Here is a 16,446-nt window from a genome sequence, read left to right on the forward strand (position 1 = left end):
GCGTCATTCACTCTACTGACACTCTTTTTATTAAATATTTGCCGGCATACTTTCCTGTCCTGGCATACTTCTCTAGCTTCTTTTATGTCCATGCATTTTTTCGTGCAGGCTCTCGTGTTTCTGTGACTTCTTGTCTCTTCTAAGTAGGGTCTCATTCACACATTCTAACCATTCTTTCCGCGGTCTACCTCTGGGCACGTAGCCATTTACTTTACCTTGATACACTTGTTTCGTTAGTCGTTCATTTGGCATTCTCTCAACATGTCCGAACCATCTTAACCGATTTCTTTCCCATGTGTTTACTAACGTCTCTTCTGCACCACATTCTTTTAGAATTGTCTCGTTACTTAATTTGTCCATTAGGGATTTCCCGCTTATTATAATGCCGTTTATTTGCTTTGAGTCTCTGACAGGGATCCAAATCATTCAGAGAAACTGTGTTTGCACTCCATGATGGAATTGGATGGTAACATTTATTTTTGGCACGAATTTGTCGCTTCAATTAAGTTTTAGCTTAATTTTTTTTTAATTAGTAAACTGATGTTTGAATTGAAGCAAAAATCTTTTTGGCAAAGTCGGATCTTTATTTTTGCGGTACAATTTTTTTCCCAACTTTTGATCAATTATTATCAGGGTGGTCGTAGGTCAGGGAAAATCTTAGAAAGTCAGGGAATTTCTATAAGAGGAAGTTTAAATAACTGTCAAGGATAATACATTTTTAATTTAAAAATTAAAAATTGGTTATGGAAATATTAGGAAATTTTGAAAATAGAAGTTTTGTTGCGTATTTTATATTTGCCCTATATTTTTTTTTAATCAGTTTACGTCTGACGATTATATTTATTATTGTGTTGAAAATTCAACAATTTCGTTAAAAAGTTATCCTTTTTATTGGTTGAAAATTAAACTATTTTGATATAAAATTTACTTTTTGTTGAAATTGTATATTTTGGTTTATTCTTTGAAAATTCATCTATTCAGTTGACAAATATATATTTTTTAATAATAATTAATTTTTTTAACTGTAAATATAACTTTCAGCTCGAAGATCTATTATTATTGGTTGAAAATAGATATTTTTTGTTTGGAAATTGAACTACGTGTTGGAGGGTTGAGTCACTTTATTGATAAATTATTAATTTTTTTTACTGAAAATGTTGTTTGATCTTTTTTAATATAAAAATCAATTAATTGCGTAAAAGTTGAACCAAAGTGTTCAAAATTTATTTTGTTGAAAATTAATTTTTTTAAACTGAAAATGTAAAGTTTCTTTTTTTTTTTATTTAAAAATTCGTATTTTTTGGTAAAAAAAGTTTTTGATTCTAAATTAAATTTTTTTTTACTGAAAAATCTTTAGTTTTTGAAAATTCATATTTTTGTGGAAAAATTCTTCAGTTTTAGTTTCAAATTTTTTCATTTTAGTTGTAAATCTGGCTATTTTCTTGAAATCTAACCTTCTTAGTTTTCTAATTTCTTTGGTTTTTAATTTTTTTTTTTTTGTAAAAAATATGGATTGTTTGGTTGAAACTGGTTTGACTGAAAAAATCTTCATTGATTTTGAAAATTCGTCTTTTTTGATAAAAAAAAAACTTACTTAATAAAATTAACTTTTTGTTGAAAATGTATATTTTGATTTATTCGTTGAAAATTCATCTCATCCGTTGAAAAATATTTTTCTTATTAATTATGAATTTCTCAACTGAAAATATAACTCAGTTGACATATCTATTATTATTCGTTGAAAATATTTTTTTTTATATTGAACTATGAACCACTTTATGAATAAATTATTATTTTTTTAATGAATATTTTGATTGATTTTTTCTTATAGAAAGTTCAATTAATTTGTTAAAAGTTGAACTATAGTGGTCAAAATTTATTTTGTTGAAAATATATTTATTTTTTTTCTTAAAATTAATTTGTAAACTGAAAATGTAACTTTTCCTTTTTTTTATTAAAAAATTCGTATTTCTTGGTAAAAAGCGAATCTTCCTGGTTTAAAAGCACCTCTTTTTTTGTTGTAAAAGATGCAACTTTTTGCTTCTAAATTAACTTTTTCCAACTGAAATAGTTTTATTTTTTGAAAATTCATCTTTTTGTAGAAAAATTCTTCACTTTTAGTTTCAAAGTTTTAATTTTAATTGAAAATCTAGCTTTTTTCTTGAAATCTAACCTTCTTAGTTTTCTAAAATTCTTTAGTTTTTAATTTCCTCTTTTTTTTGTGTAAAAAATATGGACTGTTTGGTTGAAACTGGTTTTGACTGCAAAAATCTTTATTGGTTTTGAAAATTCGTCTTTTTTGTTTAGAAAAATTCCTTTTAGTTGAAAACGTATTTATTTAATTTGCTGAAGATTCTTTTTTCTTTTTTGTCAGTTTTTTCGATTGAAAATTTATATTTTGCATTTTTGGTGGAAAATTCACCTTTTTTAGTACAAAATTGAACTATTTATTTGTTTAAAAATGTATTTTGTTTAAGACTAATTTTCTCGGTTTTAAATTCTCTCTTCTTTGGTAAAAAATGGAACTGTTTCGTTGAGAATTAACTACTTTTGACTGAATTTTTTTTCTTCTGAAATTCGTCTTTTTTGTTAAAAAATGCTTCATTTTAATTGAAAATTTCTCTGTCTATTTTGCTGAAGATTTGGTTGTTTTGTTACCTTTTTTATTGAAAAATTGTATTTTGCATTTTTGGTTCAAAATTGACCCTTTTTAGTTGGAAATTCAACTATTTATCTGTTTGAAGATTCATTTCTTTGGTTGAAAATTTAGACTTTTATTACAAATTCTCGTTTTTTGTTTTGTTGAAGTTTTAACTTGTCTATTGAAAAATTGAATTTTTTCCATTTTTTGGTAGAAAATTGGCATGCTTAGCTGCAAATTCAACTATTTGTTTGTATGTTGCTGAAAATTAGTCTTTTTCAAATTATTTTTTTGGTTGGAAATTCGTGTTTTTGGTTTTTTCTTAAGATTCAACTTTTTTTTTAAATTAAACTATTTTGTTAGAAAATTTCACTGTTCTGTTAAAAATTCTTCGTGCGGTATTGAAAATTAATCTTTTTTGGTACAAAAAAATCATAAATTTGACATTTTAGTATGAAATTGTTTCATTTCGTTTATAAAAGATTCTATGTTAAAAATATTATTCTATATTAAAAAATATCAGATTAAAATGCTGGTCTTTGAATATTAATTGTCTGTGAAAGTGAAAAATTGGTCAGGAAAAAGTCAAGGAATTTTGAAAATACAGTTTTGCGGTCACCTTGTTTATTTCCAAAATTGTAATACTTGAACTTAAATTCGATTTTATTTATATTTAAACGAATTTAAACAAATTGTTTGTTTCTACTTTAAATGGTTGAAATTGCAATCTTTCAATCATAAGTATATATTAATTAAAAGAAGATTATGTAAATGGCAAATGTGCAGAGTAGAAATGTTTGGTAAAATGATGCGATTATGCTGTGTCACCTCCACCAACATAACATGTTTTTGAATTTTCCAAATTTTTGTACCTAGAATTTCATTTGCATTGTTTTTTTTTTTATATTTAAATGTTTTGAAATAAAATGGTTTTACCGTAAAATTTAAATTGTTACAATTGCAAAGTTTCATTTAGAAAGCTGTATTTGCTAATTAAAATGCGATTATAGTAATGGAAAACGTGAGAAGTAGAACATTCAAACAAAATAGTACAATTGTGTAATAAATCGAAGTTTATTGTAAACAATAGGAAGGTAACATTTGCGAAACTTGCAAATTGGCTACGTCATCTCCACCAACAAAACGTATTTCGAAGTTATTGCTTGAAAACGGAGAAACTAGTGTTATTTACAAACATAATCTATTTTACCTTACTTTATTCAAGTTAAAAAAACATTTCCTTGTGACGTATGCACTCACAGAAAAACCACGAGATTCGATAAAATAACACACCTGACACAGCACGTGAGTCGTTTAGTTGGCTTCCTCCGTTAAATATCCGAAACAATCCACAAGAAAAGTTTATTAATTGTAAGTAACTAAAATCACTAAATAATTAGTCAATATTTGAAAAAATTAAAATATTTAAACAAAAGTAAAATTACTTATACCAAACTATTTTAAATTAACTTAGATTGTTCAGTTTCGAATTTCTGTTTAAATTTTGATTTGTTTCAAATTTAAATATTCTAAGTTATAAAATTTTAAATATTCAAAGTTATATTGTTTTGAATTGTGAATCCTGTCAAATTTTTGATAAAAAATGGTTGACAGATTTGTATTAGAAAGTTTCCTAAAAAGATTCAACTTGAATTAAAAAAATTTAACTTCCAATTTCAATTTCTTAATGAGGCGGTTGAAAAATACCGAAAAATAAAATTCCCGGCACTGTAAAATTTCAGATTTGAAAAATTCCTGATTTTAAACATTTTAAAAATTGTTTGTTAATCAAATATTTTTATCAAAAGAATTTCTTTTAATGTTTAAAGGTTTTAGTAATTATTATTTTAATTAAAAATATCAATAATTGTATAAAAGTGGTATAAAAATAAATTTAAGAGCACGTTGCGCTTCAAACGAAATATAAATTTCTTCAAATAAAGCCGAATTAATTCAGCACTGATTTATCTTGAACTTTCTTACAATTTTTTCCCCCTAATTAACTATTCTATTTTTTAGAACTTTTTCTGTAAATTAAAAAAAAAAATTATGAAAATTTTCAAACCAAATATTTCATCCGGAAATATATGTTGAAAATTATTGTTTTTTTTTTGTAGAAAATTAATTTTTTTAGCCGCAAATTTAATTATTCCATGTTTGGTTGAAAATGTCTGTCTTCTGTTAAAAATTAATTTTGTTGGTTTAAAATTATATATTTTTTAAAATTAAAATTTACTTGTCACTAAAAATTAAACTATGCTACTTTAAGTTAAAAATGTATCTGTTTTGAGTAAAAATTCAACTATTTCGTTAATAATTCGTCTTTTGGTAGAAAAGAAATGTCTTCAGTTGCAAATTCATCCTTTTGATGAAAAATTCATTTCTTTGGTTGAATATTGAACTATTTTGGTCGTAAAAATCGTTTTTTTTTTACTATTTTTTTTATCTGAAAATTTAACTATTGTATTTTTGGTTGAAAGTATTATTCTAATTTATATTGAAACTTCAATTATTTGTTCTTGATGTTTCATATGGATGAACAAATTAGCAGAACCAGTTTCATTTTTTAACCAAAAAGATCAAATTTGTTACCAAAAGAGATGAAAACAAAATTCATCCAAGAAATATTTTTCAGTGAATAAAAGAAATGCATCCAAAATGTTTTTAAGATAGAAAGATAGGCTTTAAACAAAACAGTTGAATAGTCAACCAAATAAAATAATGAATTTTCAATTTAGAAGAATATTTTTCTACCAAAACAGATTTTCAACGAAAATTATGATAATGAAATGAAGCAATATTCTAGATATAATTCAAAAATTGTAAAATGTATTTATTAAACAAAAAATAATAATTTTTTTTCTGCCATAAAAAAATTACTTTAAAAAAAAACCTTGAATTTTTAACAAACCAATTAAATTTCCAACCAGAGATAAACCTTCATTAAAAAAAAATAATAATTAAAAAAAGTAAACACTTTTATACCCACGCAGTTGAATGTTTAATTTAATAAATAAGTTTCGTTCATTTTTTAACAGTAAAATATTAACTTTGAACAAGAAGTACATTTTCTACGAAAATAGTTGAGTTTTTAACTCAAAAATACAACTTTTCGAGAAAAATAGTTGCATTTTCAGCCAAAAAGGATGACTTTCCAAGAAAAAGATTAATTTCCAACAAAACATTTGAATTTTTGACCAACAAGGATGATTTAAAAAAATATACAAATTTTCAGGAACCAGTTGCATTTACATCTAAAAAGGATTTCAGTTAACTTTTTCACGTAAAAATATGAATTTTAATCAAAAAGTGAATTTTCTACGAAAATAGATGAATTTTTAAACTAAAAAATTTTTTTTTCTAACAAAACAGTTAAATTTTTTACCAAAAAGGATGAATTTAATATATTTCTAGCATTTTAAAACAAACTATTGCATTTTTATCTAAGAAATATGTAATTTCTATTAAAATGGATGAAATGTTAATTTATTATTGATTTATTTGGTTTCAAGTGTTTTTAAAAATAATTAGTTAAATTCTGGTCTTTTTCAATTATAATATCATTTAGTTTATAATGCGTAATTCGAAAATCTTTTACTTTAAAAATGCTTCATTTAAGGTTTTTAATTTTTAAATCTACATGTTAATTTAAAGAATTTAAAAATTCAGTTTTAAAAACTTATATGTATTAAAATTTAGAAGTGTTTAAAGTCGAAGGTTTTTTATGAAATTGAACTATTTGTACACAAATTTCGGTGCAAAAAGTCCACGGTCTAATTAAAAACCAAATATAGATTTTGGCAGGTGCAAAAAAAGATTTAGAAGATTTTGAGTTAGTTTGAAAGGTTTCGAAAGAATAAAAAACATTTTATAGAAAAATTGATAATGAATTTTTATTTCGGAAAATTAATTTGAAGAGAATATTTAAAAAGATTTGTAAAATTATTAAACATGAATTTGGAAGATTTTAAGGAAATTTGTTCAATTTGGCAGGATTTTAAAAAAATTTGTTGAAAAAATCCTAGGAAAAAATCGAATAATTTTAAAACCTGCTTAGAAGTTCTGAAAAATTTTAAATAATTGAAAATTTGCAAAAATGTAAAACAACATGTAAATGCTTCAAGATTTTGAAATAAAACTTTGTAAGAATTTTAAAATTATTTAAAATAAGAATAAATTTTAATTTAACAATTGTTCAGTTTATAACAAAAATTTAATCGTTCTATTTTTAATGTTTCTAGCCTAAAATGCCTAAAATAATATAATCATGAAAATTTTTGAATGCATTGATTGATTCATCAATAATTTAGGGCATTGAAAATGATAACGTGGTTTTATATTTTTGGAAGTGATTTTAAATCTTAGAACGCCATAATTTATAAAAATGTATATTTTTAATTTGGCAGTCTAACTGTATTTAATTTCACATTATTCAGTTGAAAAGGGGTAGTACCTTTCATTTTAGACGTGTAAATTATTGAGGGTTTGAATACATTTTTGAATAAAAGAATTTTTAAACTTCAGTTTTCAAAGTTTAAAACTTAAGAGTTCCACTTTAAATGCTTTAATTTGCCGCTCCGTTTTTATTACTTCAAATAGAAAAATTTTTGTCTTCAGAGTTCGATTTTTAAATTTCATTGACCCTGAAAAATGTTTGCGAACCAGGAAACGACCGGGATTTTTTTTCTTTTATTAAAACGGCCACCCTCTTATTATTATTTTGTTTATTATTGTTATTTGTTCATTAAATATAAAATTTGTCTTTTCAATTTAAAAATTCATTTATTTTCATAGAATTTGCATTACCTTGGAGAGTGCAATACTGATTAAAAATTCAACAATTTTTTTTTTAATCATCCTTTTTGGTCGAAAATTCACATTTTTTTTTGTTTAAAATCCAACTATATTCGTAGAAAATTTACTTTTTTTTTTATTTCATATTTTGTTGTTTTACATAAAATATATAAATAAAATAATAAGTCAGTGCATGGGACTGAGATGGAATTTCGAAAGAGCCGAATCAAAGTAAGATTGCCCTCTTCGGTATCGAAACTTTTAGTAAAAGACTGGAGTGGAGAATTTTTAAGACTAGCTCTCAGGGTCACCGGTTGCATCATTTTCAAAGATGCTGGTGTACCTCTAGTCTCTAGTCTTTAGTCTAGTGTTTAAAATTCGCTCATACACTCGTTTCCGCGCGATTTGATAGCAGTGCTCTCGTCTCGTCTTGTCTTGTCTCGTCTCGACGAACGGATATCGTCTTTCGTATTTAGATCGGCCCGAGAACAATCTCTCGCTGGTGATCTTAAACTGAAAAAGCAAGGGCAATAGATTCCCAGCAGTGAGCAATTTTATACGTGTGACCTCGCGTGAAAAGAGCCGAGCCGAGTGAATGTGAGCGTAGAACGTAGAACGTACAACACTCAGTAGAGGGTCTTGAACCCACAACTGGGCAGCTTGTGGGTGTGACTGACTCATAGTACTATAGCCGATTTACTATAGAACGTGGGGAGAGTAGTAGTACCTCCCAACTCTTACTTGGTATCGGCTGGCTGGCTGGTGAGAGACCAGCTCTACACAAGCATACAAATACATTGATAGAAAAACAACAAAAAAACACACACATGCTTGAAGCAGTAGTGTAATATGGTAAATAGCAGAAGTTGCTTGGATGTGGTGGAACTGGAAGCGATGCGATTTGAGGCGATGGCCTACTGCGAATACTAAATTATCAGCTGCAGAACTGACCATGCTTGAGCCGAGCAGCTTTGTTTCGCCTCTGTATAAATATACTGAACACACTGAACATACACCAATCATTGTGAATGTATTGTGATGCATATAGGCGAGCAGCCCTCCTTTCTACGAGACATTCATAAAACTGACTGAGCAGCTTCGATAATCTCTTTATGGGTACGAGTCTGCCCTGCCCTGCCCTGCCCTGCCTGCTTGCCAGACATTGTATCTAAATTCGCACGTGGAAGACCTTTCCGGATATTGTCGGAACACTTTTTTTTTTAAATTTATTTTTATAGCTTTCCAAGCGATGATCTATTTCAGTGATCAGAGCGCAAATAAGGGGAGAGATCGGGTTATTTTTTTCGTAAAAAAGGAGAAGAATAGGAGAAAGATTGAAACATTTAGTTTTCGGGTGTCCACTCTAATAGTTTAAACAAAATAGACAAGTGTTCAATGAAACTTTTGATTTTACAATCAAAATAGATTTTAGTTTCTATGAAACCTTTTAAAATTTTAAGTCAAAGGACTCTTTTTCTGTGGAAGAGTTGCATTTTCAAATCGATAATATGAATTTTCAAGAAAAAAAGATCATTTTTAATCAAATCCTATTGAAAAAAATCACCTCCGAAAATAACACAAACGGGCGAAATTTCAAGCCGAAAATATACAGTTCCATCCCGAAAATTTAATTTTTTTAAAATATTGACCGTTAACTTTTTCGAAAATTATTTCAGTTTTCTTTCAAACTGTTGAAATTTGAACCCGAAAATATGAATGTTCAATAAAAAAAGATCATTCTTAATCAAACCCTGTTGAAAAAATCCACGTCCGAAAATAACAAATATTAATTTTCAACAAAAAAGGAAAATTTTCAGCCAAAAAAGACGAATTTTATAAAAAAAAAACTGTTGACATTTCAAGATGAAGAGGAATTTCTTACAAAACACCTAAATTTTCAACAACAAAAAATCATTAAAACAAAACCCGATTGAAAAAATCCTCGATTTCTTCTCGTCCGAAAATGTATTTTCGAATTTTATCCAAAATATTTTCAATTTTTTCCATTTTTTCAAATATGAACCGTTAAATTTTTAGACAAATAGATCAGTTTTCTACCAGACTGGTAAAATTTGAACCCGAAAATATAAATGTTCAATAAAAAAAGATCATTTTTAATCAAAACCTATTTTAAAAAAATTACGACCCCAAATAACACTCAAACGGGCGAAGTTTAAGTCGAAAATATGAATTTTCTACGGAGCAGTTGAATTTTGAACCCAAATTTATTAATTTTCGACAAAAAAGTAAAATTTTCAGCCAAAAAAGAAGACATTTCTACAAAACTGCTAAAATTTCAAGATGAAGACGAATTTTTTACAAAGCAGTTAAATTTTCATCCCGAAAATTTGAATTTACACCAACAAATTTATTTAAACCAAACCTTATTGAAAAAATGCTTGTGGAAATCCTCTTGTTTTTCTCGTCCGAAATTTTTGTTTCGGATTTTATAGCAGGTATTTTCAATTTTTTCAAATTTTAACAGTTAAATTTTCAGCCAAATATTTCAGTTTTCTTCCAAACTGTTAAATTTTGAACCCGAAAATATAAGTTTTAAACAAAAAAGTTCATTTTCAACCAAAAAGTTCAATTTTCAACCGTTTAGTTGAATTTTCTACCAAACTGTTGAAATTTTAATTTAAAAAAAATTCATTTTCGTCAGAACAGTTGAATTTTTAACCAAAAAATATTTAGGTTCTAAAAAAAAAATTTAATTTTCAACCAAAAAAGGAGACTATTAAAATTTCAAGATAAAAAGATTAATTTCCTATTAAACAGTTAAATTTTCAAGAAAAAGTACTTTTTTTAACCAAAAACGCATTTAAAAATCCTCGTATTTTCCTTGTCAGAAAATAAAACTAGAATTTTATGATATTTTTTGAATTTTTAAAATTGTTACTTTTAAATTAAAAAAAAAAAATTTTAATTGTTATTGTTTTTTTTTGTAAATAAACTATTTTGGCCAAAAATTCAAGAATTTCAAAACATTCATCATCGTGTTATAAAAATTCATCTTTTACTATAAACGATATCAATTTTTAATCATTATTTTAAATTAAGAAGTTAACTATTATATTTTCAGTTGAGAACAATTTAAAGTGAACAATTTGGTTGAAATGTCGTCTTTTTAATTAGAAACAACAAGAATTTTTATTCAAGAATAAAATGTTTAGTTTAAAATTAATCTGTTTGGCTGAAATCTTTTTTTTTTGTTTTTTTGTTTTTTAATTCAAGTATTTGGATAAGAATTGGAATATTTTGTTGAAAATTTGTGTTTTTGTTTGTTGAATATTCATCTTTTTTTTTTATAGAAAATTCATCCGTTCATTGGATTGAAAACTCGATTTAGTGGAAATCTTCAAGTATTTGGATAAGAATTGGAATATTTTGTTGAAAATTTGTGTTTTTGTTTGTTGAATATTCGTCTTTTTTTTTATAGAAAATTCATCCGTTTATCGGATTGAAAACTCGATTTAGTCGAAACTCGATCTTTGTAGCTGGAAATTGTAACTATTTGTTTAAAAATTCAAGTATTTGGTCGAAAATTAATTCTTTTTTTTTTTTAACTAAAAATGTAGCTTGAATTTTTTGTGGAAAATTAGTGTTTTGGTTAAAAATTCATCATGAAAAGTCATGAAAAATTTGAATGAAGACAATTTTATTATTTCTTGCAATCTAAAAGTTTTATTTTAACTTTGTTAAAAATTTCAGAGTTTTTTTTTAGATTACTATTATTTTGAAATGTAATCTTAACCTTTGCATAAATTGTTCTTACTATCGTTTAGAAAAAATCCTCTGCTGAAATTTTTTTTATTCGTCAGTATATAATTTATCTTTTGTTTATTACAGAATAAATAAAGATATTTCCAGGCATTTTTTGTTGAGGTGTTAAACTTAGAAATTATAAAAATGATTAGTATAAAATTTCGATGGTCATTCAGTTTCAGAATTAGAATAAGCCATGGCCATACAACGGATTTTTTGAGGGATTGACCACTTGGTTTTTGAGTGTACAACAGATTTCAAAAGGTTACAATATATTTCTAAAGATTTCAAAATATTTTAAATGTCTTTAACATCTCATAAAGATTTCACGGATGTGCACGATTTAAAATAGGCGCGCACGCCAGATTTAAATAAAGATTTCACAAAAATTTTATACTTTTAAGATTTAAATGATTTCAGAGATTTAAAATTGGGTACGCTACACCAGATTTAAAAGATTTCAACAATTTTAAGAGGGTTTAAAATATTTTAGAACATTTCAAAATATTTCAAATAATTCAATGACTAACGAATACAAAAGCTTTTCCAAACAAAGATTCAAGAAAGATTTTAAAACTTACAAAAGTTTAAAGACTTTAAAAAGGGTATATTAAATCACATTTCTAAGATTTCAAAACATTTCAAAGATTTTTAAAAATTCCAAAATTTTTTAGGAGATATCAAAAGATTTCACTAAGATTTGCAATAATTTAAGTAATTCCAACGATTTCACAAAGATTTGGAAAGATATCACAAAGATTTCGAACACTTCGCTAAGATTTTAAAACTTTCAAAAGATTTTAAAGATTTCAAAACATTTCAAAGATTTCAAAACATTTCAAAGATTTTAAATAACTTCAAAATTCTTTAGGAGATTTCAAAGGATTTCAGAAACGTTTCAGAGATTTCATAAAACATTCATAAAAATTTCAAATCAATACGAGAATTTCAAAGATTTCGATAAGGGTGCAGTAAACCAGATTTCAAGGATTTCAAATCATTTTAAAGATTTTGAACGATTTAAAAATGTTTCACAAGATTTCAAACGATTACAAAAGATTTCTCAAATATTTAAAAGAATTCTTAAGGATTTCAAGACATTTCAAGAATTTCAAAGATTTTTAATCATTTAAAAAGGTTTCATCAAATTTGAGAATATTTGAAAAGATTTTAATAATTTAAAACGAACAGAAAAAATTTAACGAACAAAGATTAAAGAAACATTTCGAAAATATTTCAAAGATTTTATAAAGATTAAAAAAAATTTCACAAAGTTTTTTGTTGATTTTAAGATTGAAAAACATTTCAAATATTTTAAACGATATCGAAATTTTTTGTAAGATTTCAAATGATATAACAATGATTTAAAGTATTCCACTGATTTTAAACGATTGCAACCAATTTCATAAATATTTCAAAAATTCCAGTGATTTCAAACGCATACAAAGGACTTCAAAGATTTTAAATAATTTCCAAATTTTTTAGGAGATGTCAAAAGATTGCACTAAGATTTGCAATAATATAAGTAATCCCAACGATTTCGCAAAGATTTCGAACATTTCGCTAAGATTTTAAAACTTTCAAAAGATTTTAAAGATTTCAAAAACATTTCAAAAATTGTAAACAGCTTCAAAATTCTTTAGGAGATTTTAAAGGATTTCACAAACGTTTAAGAGATTTCATAAAACATTCATAAAGATTTCAAAACAATACGATAATTTCAAAGATTTCAACAAGGGTGCAGTAAATCAGATTTCAAGGATTTCAAATCATTTCAAAGATTTTAAACGGTTTAAAAATGTTTCACAAGATTTCTCAAATATTTAAAAGAATTCTTAAGGATTTCAAGACATTTCAAGAATTTCAAAGATTTTTAATCATTTAAAAAGGTTTCATCAAATTTGAGAATATTTGAAAAGATTTTAATAATTTAAAACGAACAGAAAAGATTCAACGAACAAAGATTAAAGAAACATTTAGAAAATATTTCAAAGATTTTTATAAAGATTTAAAAAAATTTCACAAAGTTTTTGTTGATTTTAAGATTGGAAAACATTTCAAATATTTTAACAAAGATTTAAAGTATTCCACTGATTTTAAACGATTGCAACCAATTTCATAAATATTTCAAAAATTCCAGTGATTTCAAACGAATACAAAGGACTTCAAAGATTTTAAATAATTTCCAAATTTTTTAGGAGATGTCAAAAGATTGCACTAAGATTTGCAATAATATAAGTAATCCCAACGATTTCACAAAGATTTCGAACATTTCGCTAAGATTTTAAAACTTTCAAAAGATTTTAAAGATTTCAAAAACATTTCAAAAATTTTAAACAGCTTCAAAATTCTTTAGGAGATTTTAAAGGATTTCACAAACGTTTAAGAGACTTCATAAAACGTTCATAAAGATTTCAAAACAGAACGATAATTTCAAAGATTTCAACAAGGGTGCAGTAAATCAGATAGATTTCAAGGATTTTAAATCATTTCAAAGATTTTAAACGATTTAAAAATGTTTCACAAGATTTCTCAAATATTTTAAAGAATTCTTAAGGATTTCAAGACACTTCAAGAATTTCAAAGATTTTTAATGATTTCAAAAGGTTTCAACAAATTTGAGAATATTTGAAAAGATTTTAATAATTTAAAACGAACAGAAAAGATTCAACGAACAAAGATTAAAGAAACATTTAGAAAATATTTCAAAGATTTTATAAAGATTAAAAAAAATTTCACAAAGTTTTTGTTGATTTTAAGATTGAAAAACATTTCAAATATTTTAAACGATACCGAAATCTTTTGTAAGATTTCAAATGATTTAACAAAGATTTAAAGTATTCCACTGATTTTAAACGATTGCAACCAATTTCATAAATATTTCAAAAATTGCAGTGATTTCAAACGAATACAAAGGACTTCAAAGATTTTAAATAATTTCCAAATTTTTTAGGAGATGTCAAAAGATTGCACTAAGATTTGCAATAATAAAAGTAATCCCAACGATTTCACAAAGATTTCGAACATTTCGCTAAGATTTTAAAACTTTCAAAAGATTTTAAAGATTTCAATAACATTTCAAAAATTTTAAACAGCTTCAAAATTCTTTAGGAGATTTTAAAGGATTTCACAAACGTTTAAGAGACTTCATAAAACGTTCATAAAGATTTCAAAACAGTACGATAATTTCAAAGATTTCAACAAGGGTGCAGTAAATCAGATTTCAAGGATTTCAAATCATTTCAAAGATTTTAAACGATTTAAAAATGTTTCACAAGATTTCAAACGATTACAAAAGATTTCTCAACTATTTTAAACAATTCTTAAGGATTTCAAAACATTTCAAAGATTTTAAGCGATTTCAAAAGGTTTCAATACATTTAAGAAGACTTAAAAAGACTTGACTGATTTAAAAAAAAAACACAAAAGATTTCGCAAACAATGATTAAAGAAAGAGCTCACAAATATTTAAGGAATTTTAAAGATTTTACAAAAGCTTTGAAAAATGCCAAAATATTTCTCAAAGATTTCACCGAAATTTCAAGCTTTCACTAAGGTCTGTAATACTTCACAAAGATTTCAGAGACATTTCAAAGATTTAAAAATATTCCTAAATATTTCAGAAAGACGATTCATGTTCGCAAAAAATTAAGAATTTGTTTATTTACGATTCGACTTTCTTTAGAAATTGTTGGCCAATAACAAAATGAAATGGGTCTTTTTTGACATGTATGGCAAACGTTTATTACTTCATTATTTGATGTGAAAAAGGAGACCCGGAAAAGACCTTGAATTTTGTTCCTAAGAATCGCTAGACACCCTGATACTTCTCACATAATTTTATTCAAAGTTATTTTCCTTTTTAAAAAAAAAATCATCCTATTACATCCTTTTTGATGAGCATTTTCTACTGTAAAGTCTGTACTCGGCGAATTAAAAAAGAAAAAGAAAAAGAAAATGGCGAAACTGCTTGCCGATTTGGTTCTGTATTTTTGGATACTTTCGCACATTACCTTGATGTCTCTCGCTCCCAAGGCTGTGCAAGAGCCTTTTTGAGATAAAGTTTAAGGTTGCAGAAATGAGATCGTGAGTGTGTTGAATTTTAATCTGCAAAAGGAATTGCTGAGCGGAGGTGAATATGTTGGATTGTAGATTGAAATGTATGTAATCTGATGTTGAAATTGAAGTGTATGATGTATGATTTATATATTTGACTGAAAGCCTAAGAAGACTAGGGACTAATGAGGACTATGTGGTATGTTTGGTTTGGATTTCAGTCGTGTGAATGTTGGATACAGAGAGCAGACACAGCACAGGGCTGGATCAGGGACCGTCTAGGGACCCTTGGCTCACCATGGATTACTATCTAGGAACTGACAGCCTATCGCTCCAAGAAATGTTGGATGTTGATATCAAGTGCGAAATGGAGGGATTTATTGGTGGTCATCCCGAGCTAGGATTCAACTTTACGGATCTGTCGCCCCTAGAATTGGACGACGATCCTGTGGGATGCCAGAATGACCTCAACGGCTGGTTCGGTGGGGCGACGAGTCTCCTTAATGGCAATAGCAATAGTTCAACCAGGTAAAAGTTATTCTATTCTAGAAATCTAGAAATCTAGAAATCTAGAAATCTAAGAAATCTAAGAAATCTTAAGTTTAAGAATTTATCTTGAGCAAATGCTCTCTCTGGAGAATATGCGCTCAACATTTAAGCTCGAACCGCGAGCACTTGCGAGAATCTTGAGCATTTATTGTTTAAACAAATATGCATCATAGCTACCACATACATTTTTACAAAAAAAAATTCTAGAGTGCGATACGCACATCCCTTTTAAAATTAGAGAGTTGCTACGGATCGTAATTCCAGGAAGACGGGGCGAATTTTCAGAAAAACTAAAGTTGCAGTTAGTTTTATTATTATCATTAAAAATCGCAATTATTTGGTTAAAAATTAATCTCTTTTCATTGAGGATTCAAACTATTTTGTTAAAAATTCATCTTTTTTGGTAGAATTTAATTATTTTTGGTATGAAATTAAAATCCTTTTTCTTTGAAATATCAAATGTCACGTTTTTCGTTGAGAATTAATTATTTTTGGTTGAAATTTTAATTATTTTGTTAAAAATTAATTGATTTAACTTAAATTTTAACTCGTACTAATTGGTTAAAATTTTGCCTTTTTTTTTTGTTGAAAATTCCACTATTTCGTTGAAAATTCATGTATTTTGTCCAAAAGTCGTTTTT

At 26.1% G+C, this 16,446-nt stretch overlaps 1 protein-coding gene across 1 annotated transcript in view; it reads left to right on the plus strand.

Annotated features, from left to right (window-relative positions):
• Nucleotides 1-16,446, plus strand: part of LOC117176336 (forkhead box protein P2) — a 78,243-nt gene that overhangs the window by 37,123 nt on the left and 24,674 nt on the right. The window contains exon 2 of the mRNA XM_033366576.1: nucleotides 15,478-15,784. Coding sequence (XP_033222467.1) covers nucleotides 15,486-15,784 — 299 coding nt within the window. The 5' untranslated portion in view covers nucleotides 15,478-15,485. The remainder of the gene's footprint in view (nucleotides 1-15,477; nucleotides 15,785-16,446) is intronic.

This window comes from Belonocnema kinseyi, chromosome 7, assembly GCF_010883055.1.
Source record: "Belonocnema kinseyi isolate 2016_QV_RU_SX_M_011 chromosome 7, B_treatae_v1, whole genome shotgun sequence".
Lineage (NCBI taxonomy): Eukaryota > Metazoa > Arthropoda > Insecta > Hymenoptera > Cynipidae > Belonocnema > Belonocnema kinseyi.